Raw genomic sequence first — 22,394 nt, 5'->3', positions numbered from 1 at the left:
CTTCTAATTTCCCGAACTTGGTCTTGTCTATATACATTGGTATACTGTATCTCAAACATTTAGAGTGCCTCACTCCAGGTCATATGTACCTTTGGAACACTAAACACAGGTATTTCAAAGCCCTTAAAGAATCTTTTCCAAAACAGGACCTCACACAGGTATATGCCATGTTCCAAATCCATAATTTTACATCTGTTAAGTAAGATTTTGCTTGGAGCACAGGAGTCTCTGGAGAATGAGAGCTATTGGAACAGAAACTAATCTTTGACATAGGACAAGTTTCCCTGACAAGCATTTTTGTCCTATTGACCTAATGTTTCCTACAGTCTCCTACATGAAGGAAAAAAACATGTAGTCTCACTTTCCGCAGAGAAGTACTCTCAGATAGTGCATTTTGGGGTGCATAAGCTGAATTCAGCAATGAAAACAAAGAAGAAGGTCCTACTCCAAATGGGGCAGTAACTCATTCACTGCAGAACATTATTCTGCAGTCTAAAGTGAACCTGAAAATTTAATTTTAAGATGTGATCACAGATGATAAAAATATCATAATGGAAGTAATTTGGATGCAGCATATACAAAATATCAGATTTTAAACAGATAGAATGGTATATTTTATTGTACTACATAAGCTATGTAGGGCACAGTAGAAGTGTGACTTTCTTAAGAAGCGATTAATTATACCTCAAATTCATTTATGTTCTTTGTAAAATCTTACAAAATTCACTCTGTGCCTAGAACATGCATTCTGCAGACACAAAGTGGATATAAAAAGTTTTAAAATACATGCCTTAGGCATGAAACTCCTCAGTCTCTACTAGAATATTCTTGAATTGAGAAGACTGCTATCTAGGATTTGTAATATTAAGAAAAATACCTATTTAATATGTCTCTGGCAGTAGTATCAGAAGAATACCCCTTGAAGGAGCCAAATTTTAAATGTGGACATATATCTGCATATCACTATAGTCATTACTGTAGGATAGCCACCTCCTGCTGCAAGTATTCTCAAACCTTTTCTGATTTCCAATACCACCTCTAATCCTGTTCCCTAATATGGTTGGTTTTTATTAATCCCCTTTGTTGTTTTTCCTTTCATGCTAAATTCTGTCATAGCATTTTTCCTCAACTCATCCCTGTCACCCTAAAGTTTTCATCATTCAGTATTTTCCATGTGCAGAATTCATTCTATTTCTGTCACAGTGCAGACACAGCATCTGTAGAGTCAGTCTGTCTTGTACTCCCTGGCGGCTCTATTCTATGTATTCAAAAGGCTTTATGCTATAGCGGCTATTCTGTGGATACGGAAGCTGGTGTAACTTTCCAAATACCACGAAAAAGGTAGATTATCTAGAGTACTTTCTGATATTCTCAGTAAGATGTGGTTTTGCTATCTATAATTCCTAAGATGTGTCAGCATTATTTTACAACAGAGGCTTGAAGCCTGCTATTTGTGATGGTTGTTTTTCAAGGGTACTTAAAACTTTTTTGTACTCAAGTGAGAAATAGTAATTCATCAGTAGCTTATCCTATAACTGTACAGAACTTTTTACCTAACAGATTTAGGGAGTGTTTTTAGTCTTGGCTTCCTTCCCCACATTTTCTCGCTCTCCAGTCCTCTTGCTACCAGTCCTCTTGCTACCTCTTCCTTAACTTTGCTATTGAAACCATATTGCCTAGTTCTGCATTACCTACAGAGCTGGCATAAATATTCAGGCACCTGTCATTTCACTGCCAAACTGAAAGGCATGTAATAACATGAGAAAGCCATAGGACCAACAAGTATATTCATTTCTAGACTGTCACAACCAAACCTTGGGTTGCTACATTCACATTCAGGCCTGTTATCAGAATAAAATGGCCTCTTATTGTTCAGAAAGGAATTTCACCTTTTTTTTCCCTCCTATGTTGATAATTTTAATTTCGTACCTTATCATTTCTAGACCAAAGAATTGTCTCTCGAATTCACCACCTCATAATTTTAACATTTTTGTTACCAATAAAATCAACAGACACTATTTGGTACATAAAATCTGAATACCCTGCACTTCTAGTACTTCATAAAGAGTTCATCAAGAATATATGAAAAATGCTGTGGGGGTTTGACCCCATAAATCCAATCTCCAAGCTCCCCCACAGTTTACCTCAACACTGAAGAGAAGTTTTTAGGCAGGCACACCTCAGCTCCGATTGGCTCCTCACCAGAAACTCAGCTGGGACCAAGCACTTCCAGCCCCCCTGGGGGCAGGGGGCAGCTCAACCCATGACAAATGCCACAGTAATGCAAATTCTCTTAAAATACTAGCATTTAAATGTTTTTACAATCTATTTGCAAAGCCTTATGTTTTTTCAATATTCTTCAGTCCTATAAAAATGACTATAACTACTGTATTGATTTGTGTGACACGGAACATGTGCTTAACACCAACTGTTGTAATTAGAATGGAAAGATTTAAGTAGAAAGATTCAGTTGAATTTGGACAAGTGTCTTACCTATCATTAAAAACCATTACTTGATTTCAATGATCATGATTCATATTAATTCTGTGATACTGAATATTTATAGTTCACATGACCATTCTGATGAAGGAATGGCCAGTCAGCACTTTCAAAAGTGAAGCTTAATTAAACCACCAGTAGTAAATTCAGTTTTTCTGGGCCAGGTTCATGCCTTTAATAGGGTATAGCAAGGCCATCCATTTTGTAAAAGTACCTTGAAGTCCTGCTGATAAAATAATCTATTAGTTATAGAAAGTAAAAAAGTGGTTTTAGTATTTTATATTAGATTAAAAAGCAAACAACACACAAAGACATATGCCTCCAAGTTGCCATCTGCTTTCATTTCCTCCTAGTCATTTCTTGTTTTTCAACTACTCAACTTTCAAATGCCTGCGTTTTTAAAATCACCAAACTCTCCCTGTTTCAAGATTTTTCTTTTTTTTTCTTTTTTTGTGGTAAGTTTTATTTAATCTTCCCCATGCCATTATAACCTTTAATTTCTCCTATTTTGATAGTGACTAATTTTTACTACAGAATATTACCCTAGCCTATCTAAGTCAAGAACAAAGTTGTATATCTCTTCTTATACCTTTCATAGAGCAAACACTAACCCAAGAACTCCACATTAAAAGTATAAAACTTACATGCTATTATATGCTTACATGTATTACATATTTACTCATAATGTAACAGATGCCTTTATTCCTAAAAAGAATCCCTTGTAATGTCAAGTCAGTACCCAAGACCTCCAAAGCGCATAGAAACTATACAGTATTTTTAAGAAATCTACTTTAAGATCATACAATGTAGCTTGCATGTAAGATATTTCCTTAAAACTATCTGTCCTGGAAAATACATGAGTAGTTTGTCTCTTATGATGATCCACTAAAGCAGGAACAAGTGGCCCTTAGACTGAAGAGGCAGGAAACGGGCAAGGATGCACTGTACAAAATAACCTTGCAACTCCCACACGGATAAATAAACAACGAATGAAAACAAATTATATTTAATGTTTTCCCTTAAAGACTCATTTTGTAATTTTTATTATATTTTAGGAACACAAAAATTCATTCTTGGCAGTAGTTCCGTGACTGGAAACACAGAAACATTTATGCCTGGCCTACATTTGTAACGTCACACCAGAGATAATTATCACTGAAGATCAACGTTAAAAACCCTGCTTCAGGACTAGGGATTTTCTAGTGATGCACAAACAAGAGAAAGCCTATCCTAGAGCATCATTACTTCAATTCCTTATATCCCATTCCTTCAACACCACTGTACAAATAAGAGGGCTGAACTCACATAGCCTACTCTTTTAAGCAGCTTCTTTGTAATGTAATGCAGCTGGCCACCTTAGTTTCATAGATGCAAATTCTCTTAAAGAGAAAAAAGTACATTGCAACTTAAAAAATCCCCGCCCCTCATAGATCAATTTCAAACTCTTAAGTTCTCACTAAAAACTCAAAGGTGAAGGGAAAGTATTATCTCAGGAATGGCAAGGATACATTTCACAGGCTGAGATATCTTTTTATACCTTTACCTTGAACTCAAATCCTGATTTTAAAGGTAGAAATCTGAAATCCCATCATACTATTTTGTGGTAATTCAGTCAAACATAGCAAGGACCTTAGTCTCTGGATTCTTTCCCTTTAGTTGAACACTGAAGCTTGGCCAGTTGTGGTGACAATGCTATCTTGTAACCCTCGCTCTAACAACTGGCATTTTGGGTGTCTTGTCATTGTAGAAGAATACAAATGTGGAACAAGCAGGTAAAACAGAGGTACACACTATACCTTTCTGGATATCATTCTATTAATGTGAGAATTTGAGGAGCTAATATTTGCAATATTCCTTTCTGCAGTCCCCAAGTTATTCCCACTAACAACATGACTGTATCAAACAGAAAGGTAACTGTTGAGAAAGCAAATCTTACCTTATAGGGAATAAAATAGTTATCAGTGCTAGAAGTATATTGCAGACTTTTATGGACACTGAAGAGCAGTTTTAAACCTGTCTTGAAGCCAGATTAGGCTCAAAAGGAAAGAAGGAAGAGGCAAAAAATGAGTAATTATTAACAATTAGGACACAGACTTGTTTTGCTGCTGTTGTGCAAAGGCAAAACCTTTCTACAATAGCTATTGCAGAAACTTGGATTGCACATGTGACCTACATAAAATGCCCAGGGACAACAGAGAGAAAATGTTTGGACAAAAATTTGACAAGGGGACTCTGAATAAGACAACACAGGAATCTGAATTATTTTATTCCAGTCAATATAGAACTGTACCTTTCAATTCATGCTTTTATAGAGATGACAAATCAATAGTCAGACTAAAATATGTAGCTGGTTTTCAAAGCAACTTTTCTATATTGATGAAATATCCAGTAGGTAAATTTTGACAATGATTAAAAATCCATCCCATTGTGAAGAGCATGCAGTTCATTGGAATATAGCTCTCTGAACATGACTACTTTCCAGGTGATTAAAGATTTCCTCTTCTGTTTCTGGAGTGAGCTGTATATTATCTTTGACTGGAGATAAAGGATCTGACTTTCTACAAGAAGGCAGTTTTTTGTACTCTCTGCACAAAAAAACAAAGACAAAATAAAACCCAAGAATGTTATGATGTTTTATATTTCTAACCACAGGCCAGTAAGAACATATGATTTAAAACAAAACAAGACCCCTAACTCCCCCCTCATCTATGAATAAATACAAAATAAAAATTCGTCATGCAAAGTTTTAATTTCAATTTCAGTACAACTGAACAACTTTACTGAGTGTAACAGAATGATAGCTGTTAGCTTTATTTCTGAAAGACTGTATGTACCCCATCCTACTCTGGGTTGTACATGCTTTCTGAACACTTAAGTCTTCTGAATAAATGTAGTTTTTTATATATCCCATGAGTCTTGACATTAAGACAGAACAGATTCAGTGCCCCACATTATTTATTTGCCGTCAGGTAACATAATTGTTAAAACATAAGGCTAATTTAGATACATTTTAAAATCTGAAAAAATAAAGTGAATACTCAGAGTTAAGTCAGTCCTGGCAGTAAAAAAGCTCTTTTTGTGAAATATATTAAGAAAAGAATCACATAAAAGCTAATAAACAAGTACTTTACGTACAGAGAAGTAAGTAATACAAAAATATATATCCCCATTATAAACACCCAGAAGTTACAAACCAAAACTGAATGGATAAAATGCATATGTTGGGAGACTCATCTTGCAACCATTGGCAGAGAAAAGGAACAGAGTCCCACCTAGGCTCACTCTCTTCTATCTGCCTGTATCCCAAAAAAATCAAAATATCTGAATTTTCTCCCTGTGAACAACCCTGGGACGACATTTACAGTTACAGGTGAAGCAATACATACACAAACACCTTAATTTCCTCCTTGAAACTGTAATTCTTACCCTGCATCAAGAGGGTAATATTTATAAAAATGTAAATACCACAAGTAATATTTTTTTAAACAGAAATCACTTGTATGTTTATAATAACCTACCCTAAGGCCTAAACTTGCTACAATGCATTCATCTGACTTAACACATTGCTCAGCAGTACCATTATTAACCACTCAGTGAAAAAAATACTTTTATCCTACTCACATTTGGGTTTGGACTAGCAAAAATAATAATTTTATTTAAATAAGAGTTATTTATTTAACAGATTGCTACTTTGAGCTGGTAAAACTTTGCCACCAAGAGTTTTTACCTTAGCCCATGGAAACAGTGTAAGTTAGAATACCTACACTTCAGGTTTTGTTTTACTTTTTTAAAATAATCATTGCCCTTCAAGTTCAAACCTTGAAGATATTTGCAGAAACTTCAAGTTAGACAAGCCATCTGCACAAGGAAAAGCAATAGCATTTTATAATGTGCAAAAAGATCTCTTCCAATCACAGACTTCTGCTAACAGAAATATTTCATCAATTCACAGTCATCTGGAAAGCAGAACACTTCTGACAATCAGCCATCTCAAAATGTGAGGGGCACAGGGTTAAACAGAAGCAACCTTGTATTCAATTAAATTTAATAATTTCTACGCAGCTTTTGCATTTAGATTAAGAAGTGACCTTTGGTGTTTGATGTCAAACAATGGCGATGATTTTCATACTAATTATGTTAAACTAAATGCCCTAATCAATAAAATTCAACAAATTAATTGTAGCTGAGAGTTTTTCCTGATTAGAAAAAGTAATTCTAAGATATTTACCAAAAGTCATGCTTCACGTTTATATCAAGCTTAGAAAATTATAAATTATACGTAGAAAACATCTATTTTGAGCTATTATCTTTATTGAACTGTATGGAGATATGTAGAGTCTGCTTTGAAAACTGTTTATTTGGAAAAACAGTACACAGGGTATAAAGTAAAGGCTTAAAGCAACTCACCTTTTAAATTGGAAGCTTTTCCAGAGTTCACTAACAGTAACTTGCAGTCCCAGCTTATTTTCAGCATCACAGTCACTTCTCTTCTGCACAGATGACAGTTTCCTGCTTAATCCACTTACTTTAGCTGGTACCCATGGTTTGAGCTTCGTTACAATACGTGATCTTGTGCTACTGGATTTATGTAAACCAGGAACCTGTGACATTTTAATATTGCAGCACACACGGTTAAAATGAAAACCTGTAAGCAACAAATACCATACTGCAAAACTTATAATCAAAAAATAAAGTGCTTTACGTTGTGTCAAGATAATGCAATATGAATTGCCACAACAAGGTATATTTAGATAGCTTCTATAATCTAAAAAGTGGTATCTCAAACACATTAAACATAATGTGCTGTAAGAACTGGCAAACCAGTTTCCATAGGTCTTTGTATTCTAAAAGGTTGCAAAGATATGTTTCTCTGAAAGAAGACACAGTGAGTGTCTACAGTTCTAAGAACTAACTATTTTACAGTTGGCTACATAAGATTAGTTAAGGACACCTAGGTTGTAAATAATGCTCTTATTTCCCATTTGGATAATATTAAGAATAAAGTGTTTTGCTAAAAATAAATAATCTTTTCCATTTTGCTGGATCATCTTTAGAAAATGGCACAGCTCTGCCTACTTCAGGTGCTTCACTAACTAATGCAAATAGCTCTTTCCTCATCCAAGTATTTGCTATTGACTACCTAACACTTTTGTATTTTAAAATAAAATATTGGCAGCCTTTTCTTCAAAGACAACTTGTAGCTTTGTTCTTTCCAAAATGACAGTGTATTTTGCCTCCCCCCAACTTGTTACATATTTTTTTGCACCTTGAATACTGCCTTCAGTTTTGGGCCCCTCCGTACAAGAAGGACACTGAGGTGTGCAGAGAAGGCCAATGGAGCTGGTGAAGGGTGTGGAACACAAGTCTTATGAGGAGCAGCTGAGGGAGCTGGGGTTGCTTAGCCTGGAGAAAAGGAGGCTCAGGGGAGACCTTACCAGTCTCTACAACTACCTGAAAGGAGATTGTAGCCTGGTGGGGGCTAGTCTCTTCTCCCAGGTAACAAGTGACAGGACAAAAGGAAATGGCCTCAAGTTGCACGAGGGGAGGTTTAGATTGGATGTTAGGGAAAATTTTTTCACAGAAAGGGTTGTAAAGCATTGGAACAGACTGCCCAGGGAAGTGGTAGAATCATCATCCCTGGAGGTGTTCAAAAATCGTGTAGATATGGCACTTCTGGATGTGGTTCAGTGGTGAGCATGGCAGTGCTGGGCTGACAGCTAACTGTAAGGATTCTATTATTGAAATTACATTGTTTCTACCATGCAGATCTTGGTATTCCAAGGGGGAAAAAAAGTGTTTAAACTGTAGACTAAAAATTGGAACAAGAATACTAGGAAAAATAAAGATAAAATCCTAAAACTCCCTGCTTGATAGTATTTTGCCATTTATCTATCACCTCAGCCATTTTGCAACATGTGTGAATTCACCATAATCCTACATTATCTCTGTAGTACTGAATTACATCAGAGTTATAACTTAATTTAGCTACCCCAAAATTAGGCAAAGCTGCATGCTGAACACCTGCTAAGAAACTTAAAGCCGGAGCAGAATACTCTTTTCTATTGTCAATATTAGCATCTTTCCTGAGCTCACAGCAATTGTAAAAATTAATTAGCAATAAAAACCACAGCTGAAATACTATCACAGAAAAAAACCATGAAGTCTTAGGGAGTTCAGTATTTTATAGGTATTTGTTAGTAAAAAGCTTCTATTAGTTTTGATATTAGAATGGGCTAGGCACTTCACATTTTGGACTGGAACCACAATAGGAGCTGACAAATTTCTCAGACTGCCTCCCCAGTTATTAAATTTCTCTATAGATCAGCTACATAGCTGATATTCAGCTTACCAAAATCAGAATTACGCTTTAAGTGATTAACTGCTTCTTCCCTAAATCTGGAACTCATTATTCCCTTTTATAGCTATCTTCTACTATACTTAACACCAGCAAACACTCCTCTTGTTTTACCTTTGCAGTAAACAAACCTAAAAGAAAACTGAGCCAAAAGTGGTGCTCTTTATCTCTACCTTCCCTCTCCTATGGTCCTACTGGTGCTACAACTCAAAGGAATCCAAGAGTCTGGGTGGGTCCAAGTTCCAATATGATTGACATATTGATTATTGCAGTCAAGTTAAGTTTTTGGCCATGCCAGTTTTCTGGTGCAATTCTTTATAAATCTTATTACGAGCACATAAAGGAAGCAGAGAGAATGCACAGCCAAGGAAATAAGTTGGAGAAATCCTCCTACTAGCTGCTTGCTTTACACAAAAGCAACTACTATCCTCAACTACTACACTACTATCCTCACAGATTTTCAGCAGTTTTTCTATTATCTGAAGGGCTCCAAGCATGCTGAAATTTTGTTTTTTCATGATGCTTATATTACCTCAGTACTTCCATAATGTGTATTCCCCAATATTTAGTACATTCATTCTCCCAATATAACTTTTACAAGAGCAGAACAAAGTAAAACATTAAATATAGCCTCAAAAACAAAGTAATAAAATTCTGAATCCCAGGATGATTTCATTGCTCAGTCTTATTGAGGAGAAAAATGTTAATATTGCAGAATAAAAATGTAAATTTCATCTTAATGAATAAGTTCCTAACAATAACCACAAGATGTCACTATTTTACAAAACACAATATTTTTGTTTGGCACAGATGCTTCTGATTTTTAGCCTGTTTATGAAAAAGAAGTCAGTTAGGCTATGCATGAAGGGATGAAAACATTTTCCTCTGACTTAATCTTTTGGCCAATTCTAATGACACCACATAAGGAATCAGAGCACTTTTAGCTGTTAAAGTCTTAGAAGTTTTACAAAATAGACAAATGTGTAAAGCTCTTAGAAATGTCACAAAGACAAGGAACATAAGTTTATTCTAACTAAGGTTTTTTATTCAAACTAAGGTTTTTTTGCCTTAGCTTGGCTTTTTATTTTATATTGAAGTGTTTGAAATCCCCAAACAAATTGCAACTGTGTTATCAACCACAGGTACCCTGGTTATATTTCATCTCAGCTTCGATGTAGAAGAATAAGAACACAGTTTTGTCTTGCCAACATTTGCATTGCTTAAGTCTTTCATTGAGAGTTCCACAAGGAACTAGAAGAAAGCAAAAACTGATTTTCAGATTTTAGTAAAGCTCATAAAGTTAAAAGAACTCTTACCTTAGTTTTCATGATTGTATTTTTTTTGTCAGTTCGAACAGCAGAAAATAGCAGAGACAGAGTATGTTTACCATCAGCCAGTTTTGAATTGGAGTCAGATTCCTTCAGGAGAAAATTGATTTGGTTTTAAAACAGGTTGGGGTTTGTTTTTGCAAACACAATATATATTTTCGTATCTACAGCTTCATACTTTAAAAGACAACCTTTTCAGTAGTTCTAAGAACCTATACAAACACCTGGGCTTACTTTTAGCAAACAACACCATGAAGACACACGCACACACATATATATATATACACACTTTCTGAAAGGACTTCAGGGACTAACAAAAGCAGAGAACAAAAGCTTGCCTACCAGGGTTTTTTATGACCCACTGTAGAAATAGCAGCAGAAAGACTGAAGACAAACTAAACCCAGACTTTATTCAAGCTAGTATGTCAATGCATATTATATTACAATTATTTTAAGCATTGACAAGAATGAAATAACCATTCTATGATTCTGTTTAGAAACAAGTTTTGTTAGCACAAGCTACATTGTCTGTAGGCCATCACTCTGAAGAGAAGACTTCATTGCATAATTTCTTTTATAATTTAAAGCGAAAACAAATGCTAAAACAAATGTCTAATTTTCTTACCTTTGCATCTGAACTGTTGTTGGACATTTGTAATATTTCTGAAGACTCCAAACTAGATTCTGATGGTTCACAGGACTCATGAGATTGTGATGACTGTTCCAGTTCTATTAAGGGGGAGGACTCTTCCTCCAATTCATGACACACTGCCTCATTCTCTGTTTGAATCCCATTAATCGGATCTTCCTGGGATACAACACAATTGTTTCTCTCTCTGTGAAACTGCTGTGAAAATACAGTATGAGATGGACCAGGGTTTCCTGAATTACTTACAAGGCTGTTAAACCACTGGAAACAACTTTTTGGCATTTCTCCGGGAGGTGTAAAGACAGTCCTGGTTGATTTTTCAGTTTCTGAAAACTGAGAGACATCTTCTGCTAGATATTTTATTTCCTGTTTCTGGCAATCCTGCTCAGTATCTTGAGTTAGATCATTATCATCATCCTTCTTTGCTCTACTGTCAAACATAATTGCATCGCTGCAGAAAAACCTAAAAAAGAAACAAAAAAGTAGAGGCAGGGGAGAAGAAAGCTACTGCAGATGTATGTCATCTCCAAAATCCAACAGCTGTCTCTATCCATCAATTTTATTTTCAAGGTATATTTGCAGACAAATTATTTTGACAATGGGCAAAGTCCTTCAGGGAGGCATTTAACAAAAAACAGTAAAAAAAGGGAGGGAAAAAGCATCTGTAAACATGTCATTCATTGACTGAAATACTAATAAGGTTCTTCACCAGAAAGCAAAACATACAGGAATCCTACAAAATTTAAGAATATATTAATTAATTATCATAAAGCTAAGCAGTAGTGAAATACTTCAGGCACCTCTTATCAAGGAAACTAGAACCTTACTACTTCTCTTCCATGCTATAGCAGCAGCTCCTAAGAGTACTAAGCACAGATTTAGAGAAGAACCTATCATCACTGACAACTCAATATTTGATATAACATAACAAAACTTTCAGCTCAGGCAGGTGTGCCTTAAAACTAAAGAACATCAGTATTAAGACTGCTCTGTAATATTACACTGCTCTAAAATATTCAAAGTATTTAAGATAATAATCACACAATAATAGACTTAATGGTGATAAAGTTTTATAAAACAAATTCAAGTAGCTGTGGCCAAATGCAACTAAATGACAAAAACACAAAAACGAACAAACCACCCCAAAAAAAACAACAAAAAAACCCCAACCAGAAACCCTAACAAACCCAAAGTCCCTCTTCTCAAAGTGCTGGTGCAGAGATCAGCAGTATCAACTGAATAGGATGAGATAAGAATAGGTATTTGTCATACAATATGACCAATTTGAATTTACCAAAACAAAAAGCTCTATCAACTTAAGTCAATGTATTGACTAACTGCTTATATATTTGGCAAAAAGCAGCTACTTTTTTTTTTTTTGAGATATGTCATATAACCTTTACCTGGGAAAAAAATGGCCAGAAGTATTGAATATTATACTGAAAGACTATAAGTAGATCACAAGGCTGGAGCATCTCTCCTATGAAAACAGGCTGAGGGAGTTGGGGTTGTTCAGCTTGGAGAAGAAAAGGCTTCAGGGAGACCTTATAGCACCTTCCAGTAGCTACAGGGTAGCCTACAAAAGAGCTGGAGAGGGACTTTTCACGAGGGCATGTAGTGATAGGACAAGGGTAATGGCTTCAAACTGAAAGAAGGCAGGTTTAGATTAGATATTAGGAAGAAACTCTCCACTATGAGTGTAGTGAGGCACTGGAAGAAGTTCCCCAGAGAAGCTGTGGATGCCCCATCCCTGGCAGTCTTCAAGATCCGGTTGGATATTGTTCTGAGCAACCTGGTCTATGAAAGGTATCCCTGCCCATGGTAGGGGGGTGGAACTAGATGATCTTTAAGGTCCATTCCAACCCAAACCATTCCATGATTCTATGACTCTGCGAATAGTCTCAGTCTTTACTTCCGCAGTAAAAATAACATTATCTGTCTCACAGATAGACAGCCTGCCTAGCACAAAGGATCCTCCATCTTGGCTCAGGTGCATGAAATTACATAAAAAAGTCTGAGGTAGCATTTTGCTTAGTATTCAGGTTATTTCAGCAACCAGGACAGCAAATAGTATTTTGCTACTTATTAAAACATATGACATAAGCATACCTGCTTCTTGTTCCTGGAACAATTACAGCATCCTTGTCTTTGTTTTTCCTTTGTAAAAAGGAAGCAAATTTATTTCTAACTCTGGGCTGGGAGTTAGAGCTTTCTTGAGTGAAAGAACTTCCTGAAGAATCAAGGCTTTGTATTGCTGAGACACTCTTTTGTGCTTGACTCTCATGATCATCCTCCTTCTTGACTCTTTTTGCTTTTGTAAATGAATATTGCTTCAACAGATCTCCATCTGAGACTTCTTCCAAAACTTCCAAATCTAGACAATTTAAACATTATCGCAGAAGCACAATACTACAATTAACCAGTGATGAAATAACTAAGCTTTACATATTAAAAATATTGGTAAGGTCTAGTAGGAACATTATTGACATTACAGTTAAAAAGTTTAAAACATTGTTTTCTAGTATATAGCCTTAAAAATAATTTTTTGTAGATGGAGTGAAGACAGAACAACTAAAATGAAACATAATATTTGTTTTGGATATGGTGTGGTTTTTTCTTTTTTTTTTTTTAATGCTTTGAAAGCAAAACTAAATTTGATTTAAAGGCAGGTTGCTAAACTACCTACAAGGTTTGATAAATGAGAGAGTAGGAAGATAGCACAAGTAACAAAGGCCAAAAATAAAGGCCTAGTAGCATAATCAGAAAGCAAAGAAAGCAGAGGAAAATACTTAACACATTACATAAAGCACAATGGGAACAAAAAAGTGCCCCTTCTATTAAAAGCCCACAGTTTATTTCAACACATATAACTTAGATGATGTAGAAGACAAGATAGCACAGATCCACTAGAGGAAGTGAAAAAGCTGACATAAAGAATACCTATACAAGGGATATAGGCAAGACAGTGTGAGAAGAGTACAGAAAACATTCTTTAAGTTCTCTGTCTGGCAACTAATATCAGTGCTAGGAAAAACACAATGTTTTAATTTCTTCACAAGCCATTATAAGATAGAAATTAAAACCAAAAATATATAAAAATAAAACAGATTGTATTAAACATAATTTCAAATTGAAAACACTTAAGCTTTATAGCAAATTAAAGAAAGTTAAAATCAAGTGCTGTGGAAAGTTGGCCATCACCCTTGATCATTATCTAGGCTTTAATATTATGGCTTCTGAGTATTGTAGTTTGTTGAAAACAGAATATAGACAGTAACAGTTAAGAGTTAAGCCTCTAAAAGTCTCATACCATCAAGTCCAAGATAAAATCCTTTCTTTTCCCACAGCCTTCTACTGTTATTCACATAATTATTTAATAAAAACATACCACTCCTTGACCTTTTTGCCAAGAGCTCTTTGCTTGGAAGTTTTAGCCCTTTAACACTGATTATTTTCTCCATGCCTTTGGTTGTTGGTTTGTCCAGTAAATGCATTTTAGGAGGAATAGTATCTTCGGTAGGGCCAAACTGGTATTCTCTGCTCCAAATGCTATTTACATGATTATCACGTCTGTCATTCCAGCCACAACTTCTCTGTTGCACAAGCTACAAAAAAATTAAAATCCAGGACATAGGTTTATAATCTTACCTTCTACATATGATTTCTTGATTTAGTATACAAGGACATTTTAACATTTGTACTTCTAGCGATATCCTTAACACAAGCTTTTTCTTTTTTGTTCTCACATTTCTCACACTTTTTATACGAATTCCTTTTTTTAGTGCTGACATGACTTCATTTCAATATGGTGCAAGTGATTAACTGCTCTTCTGAGACAAAATTGAAAGTTTAAGTTTTATTTCTATTCAGAAAACATAATTTAGGATTATACTTGGAAAAAATCCAAATCTTTTTGAGAATTTTCTTTTTAAGTCACTTACTTCTGTCGATAGTATTAAGGACTTACCAAAAAAGTCTGAAAGTAAAACTAAAACAAACATTAAAGTCAAATGTCATGAAAAATAAAACTTTATCTGCAAAAAAAGTGAAAAAATATGCGTGTGGAAGCATATGGTTTCTGTAATAACAGAATAGCTTTCACTGCCAATTCATTTGCAAATAACATTCAATCACATTTTTTCACAAAGGTTCAGACCCACATGAAATTTGCAATATATAACTTCAGAACAAAGATGTTACCTGTGCAGTGTCAGGGTTATAATTATCAATTTGTTCCATTGTATTGATATCGATGTTGCCAATGGCAATTTGAAAAGCAGTATCATCACCAAAATGTCTGTTTCCATCATCGTAAAGGAAAATATCTGAATATTACATTACATTTCAAGAACTATAGAATGAAAGTTAGAATATCTGTTTCCCATTTTTATGCTAACAAGCATGGCTAGAATATTAACCTGAAGGATTAATATCACTACTTTTGGCTCAATCTGATGCAACAGCAATTGTAATTCATGATTTGCCAAAGGACTGCAGATCTAAGTCAAAATTAAATCCTTCCATTATCAGCAGAAAATTTACCAACTTTCTCTTTTCTTATTTCTGGAAATGCCAGAGATTAAGTGGCTTGAACATATAAAGCTAGTAAGTACTTCAACAGTATCCTCTCTTTCTTCATTTTCCCAATCTTTCATGCTGAAATTTATGTTGCAGAGATGTGGCAAAATGCTACTTGTTCTACAGGAAGAGATATCTGGTAAAATAGGAAATGCTTAGATTAGAGAACGAATTGAACACAAATTGCAAGAATTAACCAGGTAGAGATTATAAGACACTTAAAATAGGCAGAAATTAAAGACAGTCATAAAGTAACTCAAACAGTTTAAATATAACCTGTATTTTTTTTCTAAAAAGAAAAAAAAAAGGATTAATAACTTCTGCCTAAAGTGATATATCAATGATAGATCACTCAGTTACCCCCTGGCATGCTTTTTAAATTCATTAAAGTCAGAGCAAAGGATAAAAGAAGAAAAGCACTCCAAAATTTTAAGACTGCAGAAAAGCCAGGCTTTAGTAAACAGCAGGGGTGCAATGAAAAATCTAAGTACACCACTGATGCAATGAGAAGTATAAAACACCGTAACTGCTCACCCTTATTTCCCCATTCTGCTGTTTCAACACAAAGGATACCGTCCTGCATAACTTAGTGTTTCTGGATCAATGTCATCCCCATATGCATTCAGAGGAACTAGTTTTCTGTTGAGAGGATCAAAAACTAACTGATAAAGGAATGTATTATTGGCTCGTGTAAAACCCTGTATGTATTCTTCTGGTACTGTTATATTCATCTTCAAGTACTGCCCCATTTTCTTAATAACCTGTAACAAAAAAGAAATTGCTCAACTGCTTCATTTAAACAGTTCACACAAACAGTTAAATACATGTTGATTATTAAGTATCTTTGTTGCAATTAAACATAGAATGCATGTCCTGTTACAACAAGATTAAACTTAAACAAGGGAAGGAAAGAAAAAGAAATTTTGTACATTATTTTCCCACTCAAGTTGTTTACAATCACATAAATAACACAATTCAGCTCTTTATAAATGCTTCTTGTTCAATAAAGAAGTACAAAGTGTGATTAGAAATACAGAGCATCTCCTTAAGGTATAATATTTTAAACTAATGCATATCCGATTTTATTATTCATATTATCAGGACACATAAGCAATGCATGGGCGTTTCTAGAAGAGAAAAAAAGCAATACTAATCAGATTAAACCCTTACATTTTGCTCAGGGATACATGAAAGGAAATAATGATTTCTATGGGAAAAGTTCAAAGTTCCCTTTTTACTTCCACAAAAGCCAAACTAGTTGCTTTGATGCCTGGTTTACATGATACAAACCATTTTAAAAATAAAAATCATAGTTCTTTGTGTACAGCCTGTGAGAGAAAAAAAAACCCCAAAATACACTAAAGCACACAAGTAACTTAAGAAAGAAGGTAACGCATTAAGTTAATTAGACTGCATATTTAAATGCTTCTCTGGATCAGATTTACCTGCCTTCAGGACAGACCCATAAGGTATTCTTCTTATTAGCTCTTAAAAACCCCTCCACTCCCTTACTACCTACACAGAAGTTATTCCCACTCTCTTAGACTCTGTATTTTCTAATACTAAATTTGTTTTCATTTCATACATCGGACAAGAAAAAAAAAAACCACCCAACCTTATTTTTTGTTTTGCACATTCCAAACTTTTCTTCCATACTGTTTTTAATATATAAATGTCCATATCCATACGCACGTAACCAAATAAGATCTCCAATCCCTGCCCCTCTCCCACACAGGTAACGGGGCTGGAAAATGCAGAGCCTTACCAGAGAAAAAAGCAAAACCAAGTTTACCTTTATAATATCTGGATTGTTGGCTAATTTTAGTAATTTGCACGCCTTAGCTAACCCAATTCCATATATTGATGCGAGGTAGTCACAACCAGAAAGAATACACATGTAGCGGAATTTCTCTTCTGTAAATACATTTCCAAGCTGTTTGCAGTTTCCTAGTCGAGCTTGATCTATCTCTAGTCCATTTCCGAACTTGTCAATTTTCAGAAACACCTGAAAATTAAGAGGAAATGAAAACAACATTTTTCACCCATGTAAGATAGTTCCTTGCACTTGGTGGAAACAATAGAGGCAAAGTGCTATTCTCATCTCTTCCGTTTCCCACATTTACTGTAGAAGAGTAAATCCACAAAAACATATTTGGCAACTTCAAACTCTGCTTTTAAGACACCAGCAAGAGGTAAAAGCTGTTAGTATTTTCTTCCATACCTTTTTACATCCAAAAGCTAAAAGATCAGAGTCTTCTGTAATTATAGCTTGAACAATGCCAATCTTATTAAGATAAGCCAACTGAGCATCAGCTTCATAAGGAGCAACAATGCAATCAACTCCTCGGGCTCGTGCAGCCTGTAGGTAAACAAGAAGCACACAAGTACTTTGCATCAATTTGCAGTAATTACCTTAAGAGATCTGAAAGCATAAGAACCTCTATGTTAAAAGCCAAAACCACGATCTTTTTAATCACACACCCATCCTGCCCCATTAGAGCCTGATATTTTATATTCAAAACCTCAAGTTTCAAACAGTTTAGATCTATACAGACTAGTTTACAAAAACAGCCTTTCCTGTGTTGGCCTGTAACACCACGGTCACTACATCTGACCACAGGTGCCAGCTTCAAGCTCATGCAAATTATATTCTGGACAGAGGAAAACACCAGCAGAATAAACTTGATACTGTTTTGATAAATATCCTATAACTGCAGTGGAAGCATAGCAAAAAGCTACTAGAACAGTTTTTAGGTGGCCAATTTTTTTTCTGCAGTCTATGCTCAGAAACTAGCTGAGGGGAAAAGGATAAAAAACTAATAATTGTGATTAGTTTTTGTGCATCAGAAGTAAAACTGAGGTGTTATCAAATTCAGTTCATAGCAGTAAGAAGAGATGTATTTCAACTGACAATCATTATTATTTATACAACTGGGCATAATAAACTGTAAGTGAAGTTAAAGTTTGTTAACTGTGCTTAACACAGTCCTGTAATATGTAGGACAACTAGAGACTGAGAAGGAAGGAGTGTTTTTCTTGCCTACATAGAAGAGGCAGTGATGTAGCCATAAAAATGCAGACTAAGACACGCTACCTACAGCATATTTTTTTAAAAAACTGGCATTATCAACAGTATTGACAACTTACTTTAATAACTTCACGAGCCATAGCATGAGTAACATTTACACTGCGTCCAAAACATTCCCTGGCTTCTGACAGTTTCCCTTCCTGCAACAATTGTTTCCCCTTCAGAAGACTGGCTTGACGCTTCCTAAAAGATAGACAAAAACATCCACCAATTTCAGATTATTTTTCACTTAAAAGAACAAACAGCAGAGAGGACAAAGGGGGGGAAAAATTGGAACACTACCCAAATCTGGTCTATTGAGTAATTTTTTTAAACATAAGAATAACTAAGTTATTGTGTTGACAAGGATAACTAGGTCGGCATGTGGAAATTTATAGTATTTCCTCAGGAAACAGTGACTAACCAGGAACTGAAATCAGCAGTGTGAAAGAAGAAATGCATCCACTCTCAGTTTGCAGTAAAACAGATTTAATGAATTTTGGGAGTATCTGCCACTGGATACTTATTGGTTTAGAGGACAGAAGGAATAATTTACCTAATTTCAAATATTAGAAACTGTTCACTCCATGCTGAAGGGAGCATATGTCTCATGGGAATTTATAAACAACAACCACTAGTGAAAAATTCTCACAGCTTCAGTGAGAAGTTGCATTTCTAGTGACCTGAATCCAAACCTGATACGAGTTTATCTTATTATAGAGAAAGATGAGGAACGTGGTATTAGTTTTAAATAAAATTATATTGAGAAGAAATATTTTTGTCCAGAGATCACAAGGGCGGGCAAACTAAAAGCCTCTAATACACTACAGGAACTAACGCTCCGAGGTTTACTTCCTTCCTCTTATCAAATGGCTTTCATTTACAAAGTGCATTTCTATTTTTGGAATAAAACCTCTAAGAAGTTTAATTTTAGATGTAAATTAAATGAAATCACACTACACTGCAGAGAAGTTTACCAGACCTTACTACCTAGCTGAAGTTTGAGGGTTTTTGACTTTGAAAATTAACGGTAGTGATAAACACACTGCCTTGCTTGCAAATCAATACAGTTCAGTACTTACTCTCGTCGGGCCTTTTCCACTTCCTTCTTAGAGGGTAGGGTGCATCCATCAAATACCAAAATTGGTTTAATTCCGAATGAAAGGAGCATCTCAACAAGTTTCATACAGAAAGCTACATAACTGTATTGACAATAACAAAAGTAAGAATAGAAAAATAAACTTTATTGTCAACCACAAGTCTATTGCATATTATCTGTTTGCAGAAAAGAAGAACTGCAAGTTTAGGACAACTGTTCTTTAAGGATCTTAACAGCTTATATTTCCCCAGCATCACAAAAAAGAATAAGAACACTTGAATGCTGTTTGGTTGGTTTTGGAGGTTTTTTTTTATTAGAAAGAGAAACAGTCCACCTCCCAGCTCAGAACTGGACTGACTGCTCCTCTCTCTTACACAAAATGAAATAAGAACTCAAGTACAATTCAATTTGATTCTGCAACACTGGGATTCAACACTGACAAAAACTTGAAAAGTTAAAACATGGATTGTCTTTTTAGTTTCAGCAACTCAATTCATAATGGCCAGGGAAACAGGAAGCAGACAAGCACAGTACATGATCTTTCCCCAGAAAGGCAGACTAAATGCACTTTTGTAGAGCTGGAAGTTATTAAAACTCTCTTTATAGAACTATCCACTCTCCAGACAGTGGATACATGCTATGGACAGACATACAACCCTATCTTCCCATACTAAAAATACAGGCATAGCACTGAAAATATTGCAAAAGTCAGAAAAGTCCCCCAATCTGTACTAACTGTGAAGATGGTGTATGGGCCAGGAGGCAATCCTCCACTGCCTTCCAAACCCATCCCCTGGAAAAATATTTGTTGGGAATCCCAGACTTTATTTATTCTCTCAGACCTCTCATCTCCTTACCTGTTATTTCTACAGTTCTGTATAAGACCATTTTATATCAGCAGCACAGAACTAAAACATAATAGCTGCTGTAAACATTAAGTGCATTATAATGATGCCCAGTGAAAAAAAAAATCAAGTTTTTTTATTTTAAGGACACTGTTTAAAACAAAAAGAGTAACCTTTTCAGCAGGGGAAGGGAGGGGAAGGAGAGTGGGACTTAGAAGCATTTAGAATGTAAGGATTAAAGACACTGAATTTAGAGCTACAGAAAAATAACTATGATTTTGAAAGACAAGCACTTTAGTTATATAATACAGATGAATTTTAAACTGTGAAAGCACGCGAAACTATAGTTTAAGTGCAAGTCTAGGATGATACGTGCATGGAAACAAGATTTGCTCATAAAATATTTATGTATTTAAATTCAACCATTCCAAAGTTTCCTATAACTATGAATGTTTCTCTTGACAGACAATTTTTTCCTCAACTGAAGTGTACCCCATTCTCAGGACTCTGAGAGACCTTCACAACCTTCAAAGGCAGGTAGCAGGGTTGGATGAAACTCCACAGTTCTTCAAATCAATAGGAGCAGGAGTAAAGATTTGAACACATTTGCAAAGCATCAAGGACAAGAGGCAACGAGCAGAAATCGAAACACAGGAATTCCTACTTGGATATAAGAAGAACTTCTTTACTGTGCAAGTGACCAAGCACTGGAACAGGTTGCCCAGAGGAGTTTTAGAACTTCTTACTTCTCCGGAGATATTTAAAAGCCATCTGGACACAATTCTGAGTAAGTGCTCTAGGGGACCCTGCATGAGCAGGAGGCTGGACCAGATGACATCCAGTAGTCCCTTCCAACCTTACCCATTTTGTGATTTAAAACTATGTCCAATCTGAAATAAGAGTTCAACCCAATTTTCCAGAGATGGACAAGAACTTACACAAACCGAATCTAAGCTCCAGTTGAACCTGAAATATGACCACAATTTTTGTTCATTTCCCTTCCTTAGAAATATAACCGTGTAAATGAAAAATCCATGTTACATTAGAAAAGCTACTCTTACTAAAAATATAATACATTAAGCAAAAAAATCTTACACCTTATTCAGAGCACAACCCATCTCTCATAATTCCTCAGTATCATTACAACCTTTGTCACAGCAGTAATTACAAAGTATCATTGCACACAAAAAGGTGTCTGAAAATAATACTAAATTTGAAACACATGAAGTGCATGTACAGAATCTCATCTGAGAAATTATATTATCTAGACATGACAGAAAAAAACTAACTCTCACAGCCACTAGTATTTTAAAAAAATAGTTTAGAGAGTTTTTTCCCCAACGTATACTTGAATATTTATTTCGCACAGTTGAAAAACTATTTACTCATGGCCAAAATTTCCATTTCAAAAGAGTACTAGTGGGACTGAGAATTCAGAAGCAACAGTAAGAAGCGAAGCTGTTATATACTTATCTTTATTATTATAAACTATTAGTTAAGAAACATCAAGCTAACAAAACTTGGATTCGTAAGAGAGCCGAGACCGAAACATAACGAAGACTTACAGATCCGTGGGCTCTCCTCGGGCAAGCTTTTCAGCGCACGCATAAGCGCCTTTGTGCAGCCAGCAGTAGGTGTCCACAGCCACCGTCAGCCCTTTGTACTTCTTCACGTGGGAAGGCTCGGCAGCCTCCTTGATGAACTGGAGCAGGCCTTGGATCCCCATGGCGCCGCTTAAGCTGCAGAGCGGGGGGAAAGGAACCTGGATCCTCGCTCACGGCACGTCGGGTCGGGTCGGGTCGGGTCAGGTCATATCTGACCTGGGCCGGGCCAGGGGTACAGGAGGCTTCTGCGGGTGCCCCCCAAAAACCTCGGCTCGGGACCGCCTCGCACGCTCGGTGGCTCTGCCTCGGCGCGGGCCGGCACTGCCAGGGGAAGGGGGTGAGCGAAGGGAAGGGGGGAAGCAGGGACACG

General features: G+C 35.8%; 2 protein-coding genes across 3 annotated transcripts in view; both read right to left on the bottom strand.

Moving 5' to 3' along the window:
* Positions 1–4,736: 4,736 nt before the first annotated feature.
* On the bottom strand, positions 4,737–22,279 carry EXO1 (exonuclease 1). 2 transcript variants are annotated; one of them, XM_017806615.1, is made up of 14 exons: positions 21,986–22,279; positions 19,559–19,678; positions 18,557–18,680; positions 17,631–17,768; positions 17,202–17,414; positions 15,983–16,170; positions 15,032–15,128; positions 14,220–14,436; positions 12,941–13,196; positions 11,078–11,294; positions 10,808–10,990; positions 10,171–10,272; positions 6,907–7,100; positions 4,737–5,084 (listed from the first exon to the last, which is right to left on the bottom strand). In XM_017806615.1, exons 1-14 carry the CDS (start codon positions 22,144–22,146, stop codon positions 4,943–4,945), a joined length of 2,352 nt encoding a protein of 783 aa, XP_017662104.1. In that variant the 5' UTR covers positions 22,147–22,279; the 3' UTR covers positions 4,737–4,942. The 2 variants fall into 2 exon arrangements, with proteins under 2 accessions (XP_017662104.1, XP_017662103.1); XM_017806614.1 differs by having other exon boundaries at positions 10,808–11,294.
* The window catches only part of WDR64 (WD repeat domain 64), an 87,812-nt gene continuing 87,470 nt past the window's right edge, over positions 22,053–22,394 (bottom strand). Inside the window, exon 30 of the mRNA XM_017806607.1 lies at positions 22,053–22,159. Coding sequence (XP_017662096.1) covers positions 22,155–22,159 — 5 coding nt within the window. The 3' untranslated portion in view covers positions 22,053–22,154. The remainder of the gene's footprint in view (positions 22,160–22,394) is intronic.

This window comes from Lepidothrix coronata, unplaced genomic scaffold (assembly GCF_001604755.1).
Source record: "Lepidothrix coronata isolate B3197 unplaced genomic scaffold, Lepidothrix_coronata-1.0 Scaffold16, whole genome shotgun sequence".
Taxonomy (NCBI): Eukaryota; Metazoa; Chordata; class Aves; order Passeriformes; family Pipridae; genus Lepidothrix; species Lepidothrix coronata.
This window is presented reverse-complemented; position numbering and strand designations above follow the sequence as displayed.

What these genes read in the sequence shown, in the direction of transcription:
- EXO1 (XM_017806614.1), bottom strand. Translation starts at nt 22,146, where the DNA reads ATGGGGATCCAAGGCCTGCTCCAGTTCATCAAGGAGGCTGCCGAGCCT. An exon ending in ACAATCCAGATATTATAAAG is followed by an intron (nt 16,171 to 17,201) that starts GTAAACTTGGTT and finishes TTTTTGTTACAG; the next exon opens with GTTATTAAGAAAATGGGGCA. An exon ending in GGCAAAAAGGTCAAGGAGTG is followed by an intron (nt 13,197 to 14,219) that starts GTATGTTTTTAT and finishes TAGATTTGGAAG; the next exon opens with TTTTGGAAGAAGTCTCAGAT.